The sequence below is a fragment of the Pelodiscus sinensis genome, chromosome 6, assembly GCF_049634645.1.
Source record: "Pelodiscus sinensis isolate JC-2024 chromosome 6, ASM4963464v1, whole genome shotgun sequence".
Taxonomy (NCBI): domain Eukaryota; kingdom Metazoa; phylum Chordata; order Testudines; family Trionychidae; genus Pelodiscus; species Pelodiscus sinensis.
Genome location: NC_134716.1, coordinates 21633030 through 21655469, shown reverse-complemented (window position 1 = coordinate 21655469; position 22440 = coordinate 21633030). Strand labels below are relative to the sequence as shown.

At 39.0% G+C, this 22440-nt stretch overlaps 1 protein-coding gene across 12 annotated transcripts in view; it reads right to left on the bottom strand.

Annotated features, from left to right (window-relative positions):
* BNC2 (basonuclin zinc finger protein 2) overlaps positions 1-22440 on the bottom strand; it is a 520080-nt gene that overhangs the window by 159579 nt on the left and 338061 nt on the right. For all 12 annotated transcript variants that reach the window (XR_012904621.1, XM_075931529.1, XM_075931528.1 and 9 more), the window contains one exon: positions 5922-6024. Coding sequence is in view for 11 of the 12 variants with exons in the window: in XM_075931529.1 (XP_075787644.1) it covers positions 5922-6024 (103 nt within the window). In the remaining variant the exon portion in view is untranslated. The remainder of the gene's footprint in view (positions 1-5921; positions 6025-22440) is intronic.

The window sequence follows — 22440 nt, the reverse complement described above, 5'->3', positions numbered from 1 at the left end:
GTAAGGGTATATACAAATTAAATGATTTTTGTTTTGTTTTAGAAAATAAATCTGCATCCAACCTGACTATACTAAAGCCAAGTTTCAGCTGAAAGAGAATTTAAACAACTCAGTTGGCTATATCCCTCCAGCAATTCATACTAACTACAATCAATTCCCTAATACTAGAGAATGGGCTACATCCCATGCAGATTTTGGCTTGAGCCTTCAAAGTAATGATGGTAGGATTACTACTATATTGTAAGGGTACAGGGTCAAAACTAGATAAACTGAACTTTTGCCAACAGAAACACTTATCTTGCTACAAAAGAACCTCTTTGATCAATCTGCTCTTATATTGATATCCGTCTTCGGCACTTCTGAATAGAAAAGAATTGAACTTGTAGGAAACCTTTCCTTTCAAGAAGCACACACATCGTTTTAGGTGAGGAGAGAAAAACATGAGACAATAGAAATGGGAGGGAGGGGGGAAAACCCAAAGACAGTAGTTGCTATGTGAAATAATACCACAATGGCTGCGTGCCGTTTCCTTCTTGGCCCCAGAACATTTCAAAGTGACAATTATTAGTGTGCATTAACTCTGGGTGGATGAGTGAGGGAAATCTGACAAGTGCAATTGAGGCCTATTTTTGACATTTGCAGTTAATGATGATTTTAGGTTATCAAGCTTGGATATGCTTAGTACTTCATATGGAAAATGCCTGTTCTTTGGTAATTACATTTAATAAAACATTACCTCATCTGTTAAGGATACAAGTGGAAATTTGTTAACGAAAACCAGAAGAAAAAACCCTAATTAATGCAGTAAGCAGGGCGGCCTGTGGATGCAGGCAACCTCGGTAGTCACCTAGAGTGCCACGTTCAACGGAGCGCCAAATGATGACGTCACGCCATTGAGGGCTGTGGAGGCGGGGTGCCGATCACGCATTCCGCCTAGGGTGCCAGCTGCCGGCAGCTCACCTCGAGCCACTCCTGGCAGTAAGAACTACCACTTGTATTTTCTTATCAATTGTTTTTAAAGTAGAGGTTTTAGGACTTAACAGAAGCAATTTTTGAACAAGAGCGTGACTCACCGATTTTAAAATCCAGGTCAACAGTGCTATGAGTTAATCAGTCTGCTTCTGAATGTCCCTCTCAAAATTTTGGAAAGTAGCTAAAGTCAACAACTCAAGTGGACTCATCACACAGTCTTCAGAAACTAACATGTTAGCCTTTGCTCTGAGTGTGCATACGCAAAATAGATCCGACGAGTCTTACGCTGAGATAAAATGTAAATATTCCTGCTTCATCTACTCTAGAGGAGCTAAAAGAAAATAAGATGATTTTGTGAATCACTTTTGTTAATATCTATCTGAACTCAACTTTTCTATTTGAAAACATTACAGCATAGGAGCAAGTGATGTGCCCTGTGCTTACAGCATTCATCTTTCAGCTTAAGTACCGTCCTAGGCCATTTCTGTTACATGTATCATGGTGGCCTCATACTATCTTCTAATATTCCCATTTTCAGCCCGTTCACTTCACAGAAGACTACCAACCAGACTGGGGTGGGGAACCTAACGCCCAAGAGCCAGATGCGGCCCCTGGCATGCCTGGATCCAGCCCCTGAGGCTCAGGGCTCCCCCCCTCCCCGGCACTGAGAAGTCCACATTGGCACTTCAGACTCCCACTGCTTCCTCATGGGGCTGGAGCACACAAAATCAACTAGTTTAGGCCCCACTAGTCTATGGAGTGCGAGGGGAATGTAGGGAGTGTCTTTCTCCTTCTCAGTCAGGGGTCATGTCAGTGAGGATTTGTTTTTTGTTTTTTTGCTTCTCACTTGTATGCAGCCCCTGACTGATGTTTCTGTGGGTCAGCGACCCCCAACACAAAAAAGATTCCCCACCCTTGAACCAGAGAAATCAAGCCATACTGTTATGTGGAATTCTGGATAAATGAAATAAAGTCCATGAAGCAGGCCATATGATTACTAATATTCAACATGGAGAAGTAATTTGTCTAGCCACTGGAAATAGGCCAGATGAGTCTTTTTCCATCCCCTTTAAACAGCAAATCTTTGTGTGCTGACTCTGCATAATGGCGGATGTCTACCTGAACTACAAAGACATTGTGATGGCTGAAAGCCCCTAAGAATGTGAACAGGGCTGGTTATCTTGCAAGATCATGTATCTTGACTGGAATTTTGAAAAACAGAAAGAAGCTGAGCCCTATTAAGAATCCACTTCATAATTCATCTGCAAACCAGCTACCTACTTGTCCATTTAATCTTCAGTATCATCAGTGGGCTTTATCGATTCATTACAAAGTGACACAGGACAGAATCTGTTCCTGCATACTCTTCCCTAGAAGCCCCCTAGAACTGCTTGCTTTTCAGTTTGTTAAGCATACAGACATGCTTAGCAGAAGCACACAGCCACAAATGGAATTCTAGAATCTTAGAACACTAGACCTGGAAGGGACCATAGAGGTCATCAAGTCCAGTCCCCACCTGCATGGCAGGACCAATCAACATCCAGATCGTCTCTTGTAGATGTCTGTCTAACCTGTTCTGAAATATCTCCAATGACGGAGCTTCCACAACCCCCCTAGGCAATCTATTCCCGTGTTTAACTGAGAGTTAAGAAGTTTTTCCCATTGTCCAACCTAAACCTCCCTTGTTGCACTCTTAGGCTATGTCTAAACTACAAAGATTTTTTGAAAGACAATATGCACATTCTGTGGGAATTTGGATGAGGGGGAGAGTCTGGATGGGAGGGTTCTTGAAAAAAACGCTCTCTTTCTAAAAAAAGGAGGTTTATGCAGTTTTTCGAAAAAGGGTTTTTTCCCCGAAAAAAACGCATCCAAACTACTTTCGCTTTCGAAAGATCCTCTTTCAGAAATGCGATCGGAAGAAGCTATGTAAATTCCTGCAGAATTTGCATATCCTCTTTCGAAAAATCTTTGTAGACATAGCCTAAGAGTGCAGTAAGAGAGGTTTGGGTTGGGCAGTGGGAAAAACTTTTTAACTCTCAGGGTAGTTAAAGACCGGAATAGATTGCCTACGGGGATTGTGGAAGCTCCATCATCGAGATATTTCAAAATGTAGTCTAGACATGCCCTACATGTCCATTTCCTCTTGTCCCAGCATCAGAGGCCAAGGAGAACAACTTTTCTCCCTCCTCCTTAAATACTTGAACATCCCCTTAGATACTTGAAAATGGCTATCATGTTCCCTCTCAGTCTTCTCCTTTCCAAACCAAACAAGCTCAATGTCCCCAGTGCTCCCCCATAGGCCATGTTCTCTAGACTTCCAACCATCTCTGTTGCTCTTCTCTCTTGGATCCCCTCTAAATTCTCCATGTCTTTCCTGAAATGCAGCGTCCTGAACTGGACACAATTCTCCAACGGACGCCTAATCAGTACAGCGTAACGTAGAAGAATTACTTCTCGTGTCTACTCATTTTCAGTGTGTATTACCTCTTGCACAGGATGATGGACACTGTGGGAGTAGATTAAACTTGCAACTATAATGGGGCTTACAAATCTTACCACTTAAAAGGGAAAGAGACATTTTAAAGGAACTTCAGAGTGCTTTGAGGATATAGAATCTATTTTACTAATGTATATTTTTATGTATGATGTTTATTGTGGCTGGGTATTTGAAGGAACCAGTCTGGATGTCTCAGAGTTCCTTGTTTAAAAAAAAAAAAGTAACACTGACATTTCATCTGGAGATTAAAGCTTTTAAAAAAGAGCATTAATTGCTGGAGCTGCACTGATATGGGGCTACATAAATATGTACAAAAGGGCATTTTAGGAGGAAGGTACTGATCATCTCCTTCAGGTTTTACTGAAATAAAACAGGATTTATACAACAAAACCCACTGGATGCTTGGCAAAAGTGAGGAATGGAGAGTATGTTTGTTTCGGGGCCAATAGTCTGAACTGTCAGAAGAAAAAACAGACAAATTATTTTTTTCTGCAACTATAGCCGTCTCTCTATTTTCTCCTGATACTTTTGAAATCATTTCAGAAGAAAATATCTCTTTATTATTTGTCTTGTAATTGGCTTTACTGGATAGCAGGATTAAAACATACAAAAGGAGGTATTTCTTCACACAACACACAGTTAACCTGTGAAACTCCTTGCCAGAGGATGTTGTGAAGGCCAGGACTTTAACAGGATTCAAAAAAAGAGCTAGATAAATTCATGGAAGTTAGCTCCATCAATGGACAGAAATGGTGTCCCCTAGCCTCTGTTTGTCAGTAACTGGGAATGGGCACCAGGAGTTGGATCACCTGATCATTCCCTGTGGGGCACCTGGCATTGGTTACTGTCAGAAGACAGGATACTGGGTTAGTTGGAACTTGGGTCTGACCCAGTATGTCCATTCTTATGTAACTGTATAAGATGTGACCAGGTACATAAGATTGGCTTGTGACAAACTTCTAAAAAAATAGGATTCAATCCCAAGTAAGTAGTGTATATTTATAAAATTTCTTTAGATGTGAGCCAAACACATGAGCCCGCTCCAATACTCCTTTACCCAATTTCACTTAGCGAAGATAAAGACAGCTGCTAAGCAATATTATGAGGGCCAACTACCACCAATGTTTTCATTCAGCATACGTGGATATACCAGTTTCATTCTTACATCCTGGCTCCACACGGCTTGACAGGGATATGTCTGAGTTCCCGTTGGATTCAGAAACTCTTTGGCTCCTGCATATGTGCAATGTAAAGTTCACAGTGCAACCATAGTATGAAACATCTTGCCCTTCTGCTAACAGCTGTGGGTGTAGCATTACTGCTTGGAAACCAGGACATGTTCTCTGAGCTATACACAATGCGTAACTTGTACCAGGGCTTGCCAGAGCTGAGCCCCAGCACCTCCGGGCTTGGCAGTTAACAGCCTGGCACCTCTGCACTTGCTGCACCAAACACGTATGTAAAAAAATTGCTTGAGCCCTGGCACTTGCTTCATTACAAATTAAGCACTGGCTATCAGCAGAAAGTTAAACTCATTACTTGCACTGACACTAGAAGTCGTTGTCAGCATCCCTCTCTGCTCAACTGTAGAGAGGGCTTTAAGAAAAGCACATACCCAAATGTGCATAGACAGATATGGCTATTATCACTGTGTCGAATGAGTGCGGCCCAACCAAATTCACCATCGTTTTTGGTCAATTGCATGGTCACAATTTTAAAAACTACATTTCATGATTTCAGCTATTTAAATCAAATGTTGAGGATCCTGACCAAAAAAAGGAAGTTGCAAGATTATTGTAGGGGTGGACTGTGATGGTACTGACACCCCTTACTTCTGTGCTGTTGATGACAGCAGCGCTGCCTTCAGAGCGGGATGGCCAGAGAGTGGCAGCAGGTAGGCAGGAGCTCGGCTCTGAAAGAAGAGCCGCTGTCAGCAGCCGAGCAGACGCCTGGCGTAGTCTGGTATTGTCACCCTTATTTCTGTGCTGCTGCCTGTAGAGCAGCGCCCTCAGCCAGCAGCTGCCACTGCCTAGCTATTCGGCTCTGAGGGCAGCAGCACAGAAGGAAGGATGACGTGATATAGTATTGCCATCCTTATTTCTGTGTGGCTGCAGGCAGGGCTCTGCTTTAGAGCTGGGGGCCCGACCAATAGCCACCACTCTCTGAAGGCAGCACAGAAATAAGGGTGGCAATATCTTGTCCTCCCCAAATAAACTTGTGACTGCCTCACAACTACTTTTTGGGTCAATACCCCACATTTGATCATGACTCGCCTCTCTCCATGAAATCTGTATAATGTAGGGTAAAAACACACTAAAGACACTATTTCATGGGAACAGACAAGATTTCATAGTCTGTGATGCATTTTTCATTGCTGTGAATTTGGTAAGGCCCTATTGAGATAGAGAGAAACAGATAAAACAGAAAGGATAAAAGAACAGACATTTCTTACCATGTGCCACCCAACCATGTTTACAATGATCACACGTTCTCAGGTTAATCTTCCCTGGCTGGAAACATTCACATGTGCAATTTACCAGTGTACAGCGGATGGCCTGGAAAAAGAAACAAATGTATATAAATATCTTAGCACATACAAAAAAATGTGGTTTTTAAATACTTGCCCATATGTGGCTGGGTTTTTTTTAAATAAAAAAAAAGGGGGGAAAAAACCTAAAATGCAAAGCATTGGTCATTCTTTTAAATAGGATTTATTTTTCCAGTTTAAAATGTATATGTCAATATGCCTGAGCAGTTTGAATAAAAAGGTCCATTCCATAATAATGATACATTCCATTATTTCATAGGTTGAATAAATCCTGAAATTCTTTAAAATAATACAGATCAAGGACTAATTTTATTTCAATCGGGTGGGAGATTTCAAAGGTGTTCTACAAATTTCCTGAGTTCACACAGCAAGTGCCCGAAGGAAAATGTTGCTTCACATAGCACTATGTCACACTGATTATAATCAAGAGTGAAACACGCACATAAAAATATACAAAAAGGCAGAGCAAAGATCTCTTTTTTTCCTACTCTGTCCAAGCATCATTTTCCTGTTTTCCTGTTGGGATTTACCACAAAGTCTAATGCAGTTAAGTATCAGAAGAAAGCCACTGATCTGGGAACTGGTTTTCCCAAAGCAGCAATCAAGTCAGAGGTACAGATAGCACTAGCTCATGAGATACAGAGGAACTTTCCTCTGCATTTATAATTTCTCTCCGATCTCCACACATAAACAACCCTTTGCCTTTTGGCCCCTTATATTTATTTAAAGACATTTTCCCACTTTTTCTTAAAAGGAAATCTACTAAAACACAGATTGAATATTGAGATTTAAAATCAGGATGATGAAAACGTCTAAATAAACTAATTCTTAACACTACTTTAAAAAGCTAAGCAAGTTTACTTGGCAGGAAGGGGGGAAAATCACAGAAAGTCAGCATAAATGGGGTGAGACCTGTGTTTTTAAATAGTGCAAAAGATGACCCGGACTCTCCAACTGCTACTAATAAATTTATGGCTTGCATTTAGGTGTAATTTGCTTAGAGGTTTCTGAGACAAGAGGGAATTAGTCTGATCATTCACAGATTAACAATCTACTGCAACTACCAGTGCTTCCAGGAAAAGATATCTCTACAGATTAAAATACAATCAATGATTACTTGGGGGTTCAGTGGGAGTTTGATACCTATGACAGCAGATGCATGGGAGCTTTATGAATGTTGCTGCATTACAAACCTCTCCTGTGTTCTTCTACTTAAAGATCTGCAATATCTATTAAGTAACTGGAAATACCTTCACTGTATTAAAAGCATCAGATTTGTAAGGAAAACAACATTAAACATGGCCAAGCTAAACTCTTTGTTTGCTGACAATGAGAAGAGTTCAGGCTATTTTAGACATTTATTTATTTGCATCAGATACAGCAACTTAAAGCCATTTGTGGTTCACTGACTCACTCAATCTTTCTTTCTTTGCTCCATTTCTTATGCAGGAGTTTTTCCTCCCTCCCATCTAGTCTGCTCTTTTACTACCTTTGACTCTCAAAAGCCCTACTGGAAAAAAAAATCCAGATTTTTCAGGGATTTACTCCCAAAGTCAACTGCCTTTACTCATTAGCTAGGATGTAAAATATTGCCATATGTAACATTGATTAAAATAATTAGTAATATGAAATATAAGGACACAAAAGAACTGCTGATTATGCAGAATAATATATGTTTGTGGGTTACAAGGGAAAAAATCTACTGAAAAGTCCCATTCCATGTTCAATAGTTTATTGACTCAGTAATATATCAGGTCCCCCCGGTCAGTAATGGTGTCTTTCTCTAATATGTTCATTAATTAATGAACTTAGTAATTAATTGTACTGCAAAAAGAGTGAAGGCATTACAAAATGGAATGGTATTCCTTTTATACTGCAAAGGAGTTTTTCCTTACAAATGCATTATATCACTTCTTTCTAAAACTATTTTCTACCACCAATTTATTGTGGATTTATTTAATTACATGTTGCTGCTACGCACACTTGCATGCACAAACACCATCTGAAATAATGTCACCTGCTAGAACTGCTTTATTAAAAGTTGACCAGAATTTCCACTATAAACATACCTATTGCCCTTTGCCTGTAAAAATGGAATCAGGCTGAAACTTGAAATACAGTGTTTCATTTTAAAAAGTGAGTTTTATCTCACACCTTTCAAAATGATCGACTTAACCATTTTAAAATGATGAGCTAAAAAAAAGTTTCCTCTTTTGTGCTTAAAGAAAAGCTTCAGTCATATTGAGGATATTATTCTACTCAGCTATGTGTTTCCTACATTAAGAACTCATAACAGCAAAATGGCACAGTATTTGAAAATTCATGAAATTTTTTCACAAACATAAAAATGTCATTTTTTAAATAGCTAGATCAGAAAGCCTTACATACGGTATGTAACCAGGCCCAGATATTTAGCCGAACCTTAAGTGGGCCTCTCTTTTTCCTCCTTAGGAATCTTGATACGTTAGCCCATATTCAGGATTCAGAGATGCAGATACACGACTATACATTTTCTGTATATAAATAGGAACCACGTGGCATTTCAGAAAAATGAAGCATGGTAGTTAGGATGTTAGTTTTTGGGCCCCAGGAGAGCTCCCTGCTCTGCCAAAAACTTCCTATGTGTCCTTGGGCAAGCTTCTCCCATCAACCTCCAGCAGTGGGGACACCACGAAAACTCTACCTAAGGTACATCAACTCCAGCTACGCTATTCGTGAAGCTGAAGTTGCATATCTTAGGTCAGCTGTCTCCCTTAGTGTAGACCTGGCCTTAGATTACTGTTTTAGTGTGACCCGATGATAATTCATGAGTTCTATGTTTCTTGGTAAAACAAACAAGACTCATGTAACTTTACTGGCAGGGCGAGGAATGATGGGGCTCATCATCTCTCTATCGTTCCCTGCTTTTACTTTTAAAATAATCTGAAATACCTTATTTTAAAGGTTTAATAAAAAAAATAATTTGATCATTCTCTAATCCATTTGACAGAATTATGGTTTTTTTCTTTAAAAATGTAAAGCAGTTGGTCTGAAGTCACGGGAGCTTATGAAGTTAACAGTTGGATAATTGGCTGGAACATAAAAATCATTCCCCACAAAAAAAATAATATTTTTCAGAAAATTTTTGCCTGGATTAATCAAAAATACAAAAATGTTAATGGGAAGGGATTTCCAGTTTGGGAGAAGAGAAACAAGCTTTTGGCTTTTACGTTGCTCACCTGGATGGCTGATGTCAATTTCATGGCAGGCAGAAAGTAAAATTAAGAAGAGATTTTCAATCCTACTGCTGGAAAGGTAATGAGCTAGAGTGCTCAGCCTTCCCCTTGGCTCCAGGTCAAGAGGCAGAGAGCTCAATTCCTAGTTTTTCCACATCTCCCTCAGCCCTAGGAACTTCAGAGGCAGAGAGTTTTGTATTCCAAGTCTCTCGGGCTGAAGCTGGTTGAGGTGGGGGCAGAACGCCAAGGAGAGAGAGAACTCAATCAGTATTCTCTCCAAAAGTTTTGTCAGTTTCACTTTTATTTTCCCAACTAAGGATGTAGAAAACACCCAAAATAATTTATTTAACTGGTTATCCACTGGCCGAGGTGGGGGCTGCTGCAGGTGCTGGCTGTTCGGGGCTACTTCGGCCCAACACTGCCCGCTTTGGCCCAGGTCCTTCTGGTTGGGCCACCATGTGGGGTCCCCAGTTCTCAACAAAACTGAAGTTTTCCAGGGGAAAATTTCAGTTCAACAAAAAGGATTTTTTTCCTCAGAAAATCATTGCAACTAAATATTCTGATCACTTCTAGTGTTAATGAACAGCAGGTTGATGACAAAAGTAGACATCTATTCTCTTTGTGGCCCACATGAACCACAATTAGAGGAGTTATATCAAAGAGATAAAATCAAATTCCTGTAAATTTCTTATTATTTTTACATGGGCACATGACTTTACTGTGAAGTTTATACTTGTTATTTCTTGTCTACAAAATTAAGGACCTGCACTACAGGTCATTTTTCTTCTTCAATGTGTGAGTTTAATGCTTAAAGTTTTCAAGCTCACAGTTACTGAGTACAGGTCTAGACCTGGAAGGCCAGCTTAAGGTATGCAACTCCAGCTAGGTAAATAATCAAGGAGTACTAGCACCGACCAGAGAAGGCACCCTCAGTATTTGCCTTAACGGGTCCTTACTAGACCCACTAAATCAAATGCCAGAAGACTGATGAAGAAAATCTTTCACTGGCAGTACATGGGGAGTGAAAACTTTCCTCCAAGTCAGGGTTGTGAAACATCAATAGGAGCATGGAGAGAAAGGGTGGTTTAGTGTTTATATCCTTAGCTTCTCAGCAGGGCCTGCTAACAAAGGAGCAATGAATCTGTGCCAAACATGATGACAGTTTGAAACAGGGATACCCCTCCGCTAAGAACTGGATTCAGTCCACCAGCTCTTTTCACATAGACCCTGTACTTTTGTCCTTATGACTTGGGCAAGGTTTGAACTGAAGACCCAGTGGTGAAAGGCTCTGTATAATGATACGTGTTTTTTTAGCTGTGTTATTTGAATTTTATTTTTTAATATAGAAATAGAGCTCATTGTATGATTATTTGGTAGGTCATCAGGACATCAGTTTTCCTGTCTGTATTTCAGAGATTCGAATAAAGATTTTTTTTTTTTAATTCCTTTCCCATTTGTGTGTCATTAAAAAATCAGTTCTGTTGTATAAATGAAAAGAACCCAGTGAAATCATATTAGTTTTAATAGCTTGCAAATCAAAAGTATAATACAGATTGTTTTAAATTAACAGACCAGAGCACATTCATTTCTGGTCTCCTGGTTGGAAAACGTACAGCGATCATCTACAAGTAGTACTGGCTTCCACTATCAGGGCTCATGTTTTCTTATGTTTTAAAAGGAAAGGATTGCTTCTGGGCATGAAAAGAAAAAAAAATCTTATTTTGTGGATAAAACTGTATTCCCACATTAAAGTAGAGGCACGTTGACAGCACCAAAAATTCTAATCACGTGTATATGCTTCCAAAACTATGCTAGATGGCTACAGGCTACCTGTATACACAGTTCATTGTTGTTAAATAACTGCACCTGTAAAGAGGCAGTCACTAAAAGACAGGGCTTGTGTCTGTGTTTATCTGCATCAAGAAATAAGATAACTGAAGTCACAGTTACCATAAAAAAGGAAAAATGTGAAGGTTTCTGGTTTCCATTTTTACGAAGCAAGAAGCAGGTTCTAATTCTCTCCTCATCCATGCCTCCATGGAGGCCTACAGTACCTTGGAAGGTATAATCTTCTAGTCTGGGCTCAAGAAAAATCACAATTTACTTAATCATATTTTATTTAAGTAAAAAACCATTCCATCCAAAACAAGTGCTGGATATCTTGAAATTACTAAAAATTATTGGACATTTCCTATCACCTAAGTGAGTTTCCAATGTATACTTTAGAGTCAGGAAAAAGCAATAAGCCTGTTCATTTTGGCCATCAATGCATTCTGAAGAAAGCAATGTACACATGCAGAAGTATTTCTGTAGCTCAACCATTTATTCCTGGTTTACGCAAAACTAAAAACCCTTTATCATCTCTATATGTAGATCATAACTTAAAATGATTATTGCTATTGAGCTTGTACTAAAGGGCAGTGGAGAAAGATAACTAACCCTATGGCCAAAACTCTAAACAGAGTGAGGATATGCGGGTTCTGATCTTGAGTCTGCTATTGCCATAGACTGACTGCATAGCCTTGGGAAAATTACTTAATCTCTCTGTAGACCACATTTCCTTATCTGTAAAAAAACAAAAACAAACCAAAAAACACGTCTCCTCCCTCCCCCACACAATTTTTGGACCTATCACATCCATAGAGAGGCTCAATTAACTGCTTGTTAAGCCTAGTGATGGAAAATAGTACACAATCACAAAGTATTATACAGTCATCTATGTAAAAATTAAAACAAAACAATGAAAAATAGACAAACTTTTCCCCATAAGGAGATGATTTTAAACAATGACACTGCTTTGGAGGCCCTGGATAAAATTACTTAAGTTAGCATGCAGGCATTTTTAACATGAAGTACTATCTCAATGCCGTGCCACATAAAGGCAAAACAAAGAGTCAATACACTTTATATTAGGATTGTCGATTAATTGCAGTTAACTCACAAGATTAATTAAAAAATTAATCACAATTAAAGGCAGTTTTAATTGCAGCGTCAGACAGACTACTAAATGAAATTTATTAAATACTTTGGATGTTTTTCTAAATTTTCAAATGTAATGATTTCAGTTATAACACAGAATACAAAGTATACAGTGCTCACTTTATATTATTTTTAATACAAATAGATGCACTATAAAATAATAATTTTTTGAATTTACCTCTTACAAATACTGTAATGCAATCTCTTTATCATGGAAATACAATTTATAAAGGTAGATTTTTTGTTACATAACTGCATTCTAAAACAAAACAATGTAAAACTTTAGAACCTGCAAGCCCTCTCAGTACTACTTCTTGTTCAACCAATCGCTAGATTGGGCTAGACGGACCTTTAGTCGGACCTAGTGTGGCTATTTTTAACAAGCAGGACTGACTGAATTTATAGGCGCCAAAGTTTTATATGGTTTTACTTTTGAATGCAAGTTTTTTTTACATAATTCTACATTTGCAAGTTCAACTTTCATGCAAAAGAGATTACACTAGAGTACTTGTATTAGATTAATTAAAAATATTTGTTTACAGTACAAATATTTGTAATAAAAATAGAGTGAGTACTATATTCTTTGTATTTTATGTTGTAACTGAAGTCAATATAACTGAAAATGTAGAAAATATCTAACAATATTTAAATAAATGGTATTCTATTATTGGTTAACAGTGTGATTAATCACATGATTAATTGTGATTCTCTTTTAATTATGTGATTAATCATGATTTTTTTTAATTACTTGACAGCCCTACCTTGTGTTTCACTGTTCTTAAGTACCCGTGTTGCCTCCAAAAGTCATCTCATGTACCTCCCATTCAAGCTAGATCTACACTTACCCCAAGATCAACACTCTCTTACTAAATTGGCCATTGTGGACATCCCCATTGATTCTGGTACTGCACTGAGTTGCAAAGAGCAAGTGAAATAGTTGGGAGAGTTTCTCTTGTTGATCTCCCTCAGTGGGGACTCCACAGATATTTGACATAAATTCTTCTACTCCAGCTACACTATTCTCATAGTGTAGATATAGACTGTCTTGCATAGTGTACACAGAGCCTCAGAGACACCTAAATGTGTTCTGGGTCATTCTCAATGCAATAGTGTTATAGTTGCTAGTTTATATCACATTATATTAAATATTAATAGAAATGTAGCCGTGTTAGTCTGGTGTAGCTGAAGCAAAATGCAGGACTATGTAGCACCTTAAAGACTAACAAGATGGTTTATTAGATGATGAGCTTTCGTGGGCCAGACCCACTTCCTCAGATCAAATAGTGGAAGAAAATAGTCACAACCATATATATGATCCACAACCATATATATGATTGTTTCCTACTTGTATTTATTTTCACTTAAACAATTTGAAAGATGCAAATATTGTTATATTTCTCTGTGGCATTCATTAAAAGAGTTACTAATACAATATGATAGAAAGAATGCTAACAAAATAGAAAGTTGTTAATGGGATAACATAGGTTTTCCAGGAATAAGAAGCATGCAGTCTTTAAGCATTTTACAAAATCACTTTCAACTATTCTTGAGGGAAAGAATGAAAGAGGAATAAGGAAGAAAAAATAAAAATATAAAATAGCATTTGGAAAGTTGTTTCAGTGCTAGAAAACACTGTTAATTGTTACTTTGGAAATTCATGCAGCGAGAGACATGTAACAAGGAAAGCCAACTATATTTTTTGAAGAACTTTTTGTAGGCTGTACTCTGCCTTGATTCTATACACACATAACTGTTGATTCATGTCAATGAGACTTAGTACAAAGATTGAGGATATAATATTATGTAAACTTGTGCAAGGTTTATATTAATCAAAGACAGCATTATTAGCATGGCAATAATTAAGACTGACAAATATTCCTTTTCTCAGTATTTAAAAATTAGCATGTAGTTGATTTAAGTTTAAGAATGATATCCCTAGACCTTGAAAGCATGTTAGTAAAAATGTAAATGCTTTCCTTAAAGGTTAAAAAGACAGAACTCACGGATTAATCCAACATTGTGTAGGCCACTAGGGCCCAATCACATACTACCTTACGTTAACGGCAAGTATCTATTAGATACTTAATAATGTGGGTAGGGCTAACCATGAGAGGCCTGAGAGCCATTACCTCCATTAAGGAGGAACAGGATGCACTCCTCTTCACTGATGATCCTTTTCCAGTGACTAGCACCACTAACTGTATCCAGGTCTTGAGTTCAGATGAGCACAAGAATTGCAATTGTGGGTGGCCCCTGTAAGAGACAGGCTGCTCTCTCACTCACCCTTCAATAGCTGATCATAATCAGTGTCTAAACCTGAATAAGAATAATTAAACTGTCATTATTTCTAGAATATTCAGGGATAGTGAATAATTATTATTGGATGGAGGGGGAAATGAAAACCACAGATTGGTTTTGTGCAACATTTAATAACTTATTCATCATATCTTCCCTTTTAAGATTCTGCTGGTAAACCCTAACTAGTATTTTTTTTAATTATTTCCACCACCACCTCCTTTGTATCACTATTCACTGTAAAGTTTATGAACAAACATGCTTTTTCTGTAATATTAAAAAAAGATAGAGCCTGCAGACTAGTCCATTCATAGACGTTGAATCAACATAATAGGTTATAGCAGCTCAGAAGTATATAATATGGTGTATTGGATCAATAATCTGTGAACTAAGGATTTACTTGATAATTCCTTTTGAGCCATTTACTGTCTATCAGCTGAAAAATCTAATTTCAGACACTGCATTTATACAAATTAACCAAAAAAGTAAGTTTCAGATGATTTTAAATAAATAATCCAAAGTAAATAATCCTCATTCTCAAGATTAGCTTTGATTTGTTTTAAAGAGCTGAAGCCTGTCTAGTAAATAATACAAGTGCCAACACACAAGTATGTACAGAAACAAGCATTCGACCAGATAAACAATAAACCTTTTAGACTGCCCATACAAAGTGATGTTGGACAAAATGTACCCAAGGCAAGACAGAACTTAAAGAATGTAATAAACTGCTCCCCCTCCCCATTCCTTTGTAACTCGATCAAAGAAAAATAAGCAAAAATCTAATTTTAGGAGGCGCAGTTCTGCCTCATTTTTTGGTATATCTGTTCCTTTTTGTCCATTTCAGTCAAACCAATATTCTCCTTCAGAAAACAAGATTTATATTGAAAATATGTTTGTTATTGCCTAAACTGTTCTCATTTCTCAAGAAGACTGTACTTTGTAGTTCTATATGATAGGGTTTCTTTTAGCCAGAACAATTTTAGACAGTATGGTGCTGCATTTCAGTCAGTTTAAATGAATAAGTGAAGCATGAAGTTACATATAGTATTCTATGGTGCAGGATTTCTATGTCATGCAGAGCAAAACATTCAGTCGATGTCTATGCAGGGACTAGTGCTTGGGCATTCAGTCAAAGCTGTTGCTGAAATCCAGAAACCAGTCAGAAAGGTGTGGGGGATCAGGAGTTGCACCAAATGCTGAGCAAGAATGAGTATCAGGAGTCACACCGAGGGTCAAGTCTGGAGTCAGAACCTATGTCAAGGGTCAAGCTGCAGTCAGGAATCAGGGAACATTGCCAGGATAATTTTTTAGCTATAACTTATAATACCTTAGTATCTGTATTAACCTAGAACTGCAATCTGCAGTTTTCACTTGGGCCAGTAACTCAGTGATTGAAAGATGACTCCTTATGCATGCAACAGTAAAAACAGTTGTAAAAAACCCCCAAACAAATAATAACAAACCACCAACAAAAACAATCACCAAAAAACCGAACACAAAACTCTCTTTTATTAAGATACATGTACCCAGATTAAAAGGAAAGAAAAAAACCCTCTCTTCTTTGGATAAATTAGTTTACTACCATTATAAAGAAATGTTCTATCCCCTTTTTATCATAAATATTTTCAAAGATATGCTTCCATCTTTTCCAGAGAACAAAACAATGAAAATTTTTCCTATCAAGATATACCAATAGTTATAGACATAAGCTCTGTAGTCTCAACTTTTAAAAGGGGGGGGGGGGGGGAGAAAAAATTCCAACAATTCTGAAATAGATAAAACTTTTCTCCATGGCCATTGTAGAGCTCCTTTATATGTAACTGCTTATTAAAAAAAAAACACCTTATTGGTTCTCTCTGAAGGGTTTTCTTTTATACATAGCTTTATCCTATAATTTTGTCCCTGTTGGGCATGCTGCCTAAATTTAAACACAAACAGTCAAGCAATGAAGAAACATTAACACATTTACTGTGAACAAAAACTCCCAGTTGTACAGTGAAATTTTAATACATTTCAACTTATCTCTTTTACTAATGGGGAGAGTACAAACCCTGCAGGAATTCGCTCTGCGAACTGGTAATTACAGTAGACTCACTATTTTATAATGCATATGTATAGTCAGACACAAGAACCATAGCTGCCCTTTTGATGTAGGTTACAATAGGAAACTTTAAAAAAATTATGAACATCTACAGAAATTCTAAAGGAATGCATTATTTCATAGGAAGGTGTTCTTTAGCTGTGCTCATGAACATAAATATACACACACAAATATATACCTATGTATTTGCCTTTATAAACCAAATCACAAGCTTTATCAGAACGTTATTTTTCTTCGTGCTTTTTTTTCTTTTTAATTTCACTCACTAAAATCTGCCAATATTTGTACAAAACTAGAGGTTCCAATAATAGATAATATCATGCACTAGCTCAGAAATGTAGTTTTCTCCTCTCAACCTCCCCATAACCCCAAATTTACATAGTACATCTTTACAGCACAAAATAAAGAATACTCTTTTAATATGCAGTGCATATAATATGCAGTGCAACTCAAAAAATACACGTTGTGTTTAATACCAGATTCTTTTGACTTGCACTGTGACACATGCACATAGAGATCTACTTTCATGCGGTAGGGCATTAGATCTAGGTGCATTTTAATTCTTCTGTCATGCATAGGTATAGTGTAATACTTTATTTTTATAGAACCACAGACTTAAAGGAAGAGAAAAATAAAAGATAACATTCTCTGAAGATTAAAAAAATACGTTTTCAGGACATCCTATCCTAATCTATTCAGTGTCCATCACTGTAGTATCAGAACCTGCAAGTATTCTACGCATTGTCACCTTGTGCAATCAGAACATTTAAAACACTTTTACACACACTTTTTGCATATACAATAATAGATATGTAGGGCTGGAGAGAATTCAAAAGGACATTTAGTCTATCTGCACGCTTAATCTTAGGCACACACTATTCCCACAAGATTTCAAAAATTCTCTACACTCCCTTTAAAATAAAGAAAACCACAAAAACCAGCCTTCATGACAGCCTTCATAATTCAATATATTTTCATTTTCTATTATGTCAGCAGTGTTTATGAATATATCTTTCACCAAACTTGTGAGGGAAACCATCAGATATTTATCAATCAATTTCTGGCCACTGATTTGTCTGTATTTCTTATCTTTCTCTAGTTCTCTTCGGGCCAAATTATGCAAATTTATCCATTAATTGACTTGTGGCATGTACTTATACAGAGACCAGAAATACCCTGCTCCAGTATGCAACACACATGTATTCTGCTATGCAGGCAACAGGGCATTGAAAGACGGGTTCATGTTCAGACTGAGTCACACATAAAAGCCCAAATAGAAGATGATGTTAGGAATAGTAGTGTAAATATACAGTGTTGACTGGATAGACTCATAGACTTTAAGGTCAGAAGGGACCATTATGATCATCTAGTCTGACCCCCTGCACAGCGCAGGCCACAGAATCTCGCCCACCTCTCTCAGAATAATCCTCTCACCTATGTCTCAGATATTGAAGCCTTCAAATAATTTGAAGGCCCCAACATGTAGAGAGTCCTTCAGCTGTGATCTGTGCCCAATGCTACAGAGGAAGGCGAAAAACCTCCAGGGCCTCTGCCAATCTACCCTGGAGGAAAATTCCTTCCTGACCCCAAATATGGCGATCAGCTAAGCCCTGAGCATGTGGGTAAGACTCACCAGCCAGACACCCAGAAAGTTCCCTATAATGAATGGTCAATTAGTTACCAAGATCATGTTATTTCATCCAACCATCCCCTTATCATAGAATCATAGAACTGGAAGAGACCTCAGAAGGTCATCAAGTCCAGCCCTCCGCTCTAGGCAGGACCAATCCCATCTAAATCAACCCGGCCAGGGCTTTGTCAAGCCGAGACTTAAACACCTCTAGGGATGGAGACTCCACTACTTCCCTAGGTAACCCATTCCAATGCTTCACTACCCTCCTAGTAAAATAGTTTTTCCTAATATCCAATCTGGACCTCTCCCACCACAACTTGAGACCATTGCTCCTTGTTCTGCCATCTGTCACTACTGAGAACAGCCTCTCTCCATCCTCTTTGGAACCTCCCTTCAGGAAGTTGAAGGCTGCTATCAAGTCCCCCCTTACTCTTCGCTTCTGCAGACTAAACAGACCCAAGTCCCTCAGCCTCTCCTCGTAGGTCATATGCTCCAGACCCCTAATCATTTTGGTTGCCCTCCGCTGGACCCTCTCCAATGCGTCCGCATCCTTTTTGTAGTGGGGGGCCCAGAACTGGACACAGTACTCCAGATGTGGCCTCACCAAAGCCGAATAAAGGGGAATAATGACATCTCTGGATCTGCTGGCAATGCTCCTCTTAATGCATCCTAATATGCCATTAGCCTTCTTGGCTACAAGGGCACACTGTTGACTCATATCTAGCTTCTCATCCACTGTAACCCCCAGGTCCTTTTCTGCAGAACTACTACTTAACTGGTTGGTCCCCAGCCTGTAACTATGCTTGGGATTCTTCCGTCCCAAGTGCAGGACTCTACACTTATCTTTGTTGAATCTCATGAGATTTCTAGTGGCCCAATCCTCCAATTTGTCTAAGTCACTCTGGACCCTATCTCTGCCCTTAAGCGTATCTACCTCTCCCCCTAGCTTAGTGTCATCTGCAAACTTGCTGAGGGTGCAATCTATCCCCTCATCCAGGTCATTAATAAAGATATTGAACAAAACCGGTCCTAGAACCGAACCTTGGGGTACTCCACTAGAAACCGACCGCCATCCTGACATCGAGCCATTGATCACTACCCGCTGGGCCCGGCCTTCTATCCATCTTTCTATCCATCTTACCGTCCATTTATCCAATCCGCATTCCCTTAACTTGCTGGCAAGAATATTGTGGGAGACCGTATCAAAAGCCTTGCTAAAGTCAAGGTATATAACATCCACTGACTTTCCCATGTCCACTGAGCCAGTTACCTCATCATAGAAGCTAATCAGATTGGTCAAGCACGACTTGCCCTTTGTGAATCCATGCTGACTATTCCTGATCACTTTCCTCTCATTCAAGTGTCTCAAAATGGATTCCTTTAGGATCCCTTCCATGATTTTTCCAGGAACCGAGGTAAGACTGACCGGCCTATAGTTCCCTGGATCGTCCTTCTTCCCTTTTTTGAAGATGGGCACTACATTTGCCTTTTTCCAATCATCCGGGATTTCGCCCGATCTCCACGACTTTTCAAAGATAATGGCCAAAGGCTCCTCAATGACATTTGCCAACTCCTTCAGTACCCTCGGGTGCATTAAGTCCGGACCCATGGATTTGTGTACGTTTAGTTTTTCTAAATATTTCCTAACCTGTTCTTTACCCACCAAGGGCTGTCCATCTTCTTCCCATCTTGCGTCGCTTAGCACAGAAGTCCAGGAGCCGACCTTGTCCGTGAATACAGAGGCAAAGAAAGCATTGAGTACTTCAGCTTTCCCCACATCCTCTGTCACTAGGTTACCTCCTTCATCCATTAGGGACTGCACACCCTCTCTGATCACCTTCTTGTTGACATGCCTGTAGAAACCTTTCTTGTTATCCTTTACACCCTTAGCTAGTCGCAACTCCATTTGCGCTTTCGCCTTCCTGATAACCCCCCGGCATTCTCGAACTATACATTTAAACTCCTCCCTAGTCATTTGTCCAAGTTTCCACTTTCTGTAAGCTTCCTTTTTGTGCTTAAGTACACCAAGGATTTCCCCTGTAAGCCAATCCGGTCTCCTACCAGGTTTGCCTCTCTTGCTACGCGTCGGGATGGTTTCTTTCTGTGCCTTCAATAAGGCTTCTTTAAAATACTGCCAGCTCTCCTGGACTCCTTTCCCCTTCATGTTAACATCCCAGGGGATTCTTTCCATCAGATCTCTGAGGGAGTCAAAATCTGCTTTTTTGAAGTCCAAGGTGTGTATTTTACTACTCTCTTTCCTTCCTTTGGTCAGGATCCTGAAATCTACCATCTCATGATCACTGCTTCCCAGGTTGTCACCCACCTCTACGTCCCCTATTAGTTCCTCCCTGTTTGTGAGGAGAAGGTCAAGCTGTGCACGGCCCCTGGTCGGATCCTTCAGCACTTGTACCAAGAAGTTATCCCCAACATTCTCCAAAAACTTCCAGGATTGCCTGTGTACTGCCATATTGGTTTCCCAACAGATGTCAGGGTGATTAAAGTCCCCCATGAGAACCAGGGCCTGCGATCTGGAAGCTTCGCTCAGTTGTCCGAAGAAAGCCTCATCTACCTCATCCACCTGGTTCGGTGGCCTGTAGCAGACACCAACCACAACATCACTGCTGTTTGCTCCTTTAAACCTGACCCATAGACTTTCAACAAGTTTTTCTCCCTCTTTATACTGGAGTTCAGAGCAATCATAGTGCTCTCTTACATATAGTGCAACTCCTGATCAGCACTATATTGGCCTATACTGCCTGAACCACACCTTGGCATGCAGTCATCCCCCAGGAAATCAGCGGTATAATGGAAATTGGACAAGGTGATGGGAAGGTCTTTCCAGTGAGACCTTAAAAAGTAAGGTTTTTTTTCCCCCAATGTGAATGTTACCAATGCCTTGGAACTATACACAGTTTTTGCTCTTCCCTGTTGCTGTGCACAGTTTTCTGTATTTCCCTCTTCTGCAGCAATGACTGCATTTCACTGGTGAAATGCTTCTTGTATGTTTAGAATTTGGTAAAGCTCTGTGCAATCATTTCCATGACATAGTTTCCATAGAAAAAAGAATGCTCTGACTTATTTTCAAAGATATCTCTTTGAAAAGCCAGATCTTAATACTCACTCTTTCTGTATGTGACAGCACACTGCTATACCTGAGTTAATAACGTAGGGCACTGCACTTAATATATGCATTGTTGTTAAGTTACTGTACTTGTATCTACTGAAAAAATAAAATCTACACAGTGCAAGGATGAAAGAGAAGTGTGTTTGTCAGCACCTCAAAAGTGTAAACATTTCTCACTATAACAAATTTAGATTCCACAGAATAGATGATAGTATGTTGTACTATTTATTATTTTGACTGAGACAAGAAGCATGTGCTTGGTCAGCAATTCTCTATTGGAAGCATATGGGATGTTACATTTAAGCTCATCCTCTGAAATTACAATTGCTATTGTACATCATAATTTGGGCAGGGATTTTGCCACAAAGATTTCAGTTAAAAATCACAGCAGTCTTACAAGGTGTTTTGAACATTAGCAGAGTCGGCAGAAGAGGTATGTAGAAGCCTAGTCTGACATATGTAGTTTGGATTGCCAGATGCCAGATGATGTGGTGTTATCTTGCTGAATTTCTGGATGTCAGAACCAGAGAGAGGAAAAATGAGTAAAGGCAACCCAGCATCCTTTTCTCAGGATTCAGGGCACTGGATGTGGTGCATTCCTGGATAATGGGATAACTTTTTGCCTCACTGAAACACCAAATGGCTGACTTACCACTTTTCACCTGGAATATATAATAGTATATTGTTTATGCAAGGATAGAAGAGTTTGGCTCAACAGACACAATCACTGTCCTTCAAATTCTCTACAAAACTCACTTTTCCCACTTAACTTTCCAACAGTCCTCCATTTTACCACTCCTGCCTTCGTGTCTCACTCTGTACCTTCATTCCTTTAACAAAAAACAAAGGGACACAAAGGAACAGTTTTTCTTGTCACTACATTGGAGTGAAATGCAAGTAAATCCATGGAGTCAATGCAGTTATATTGGTATAAAACCAGTAAAAGTGACTGGTGAATCAGACCTCAAGATGTTTAGGTAATAAAAGCATTGCCTGGTTTTCATGGTAACTCTTTTCTAATACACCTGCCTTCTTTGTATCCATCATAACTTGAAAAGAGTTATTTATTTTGAGGA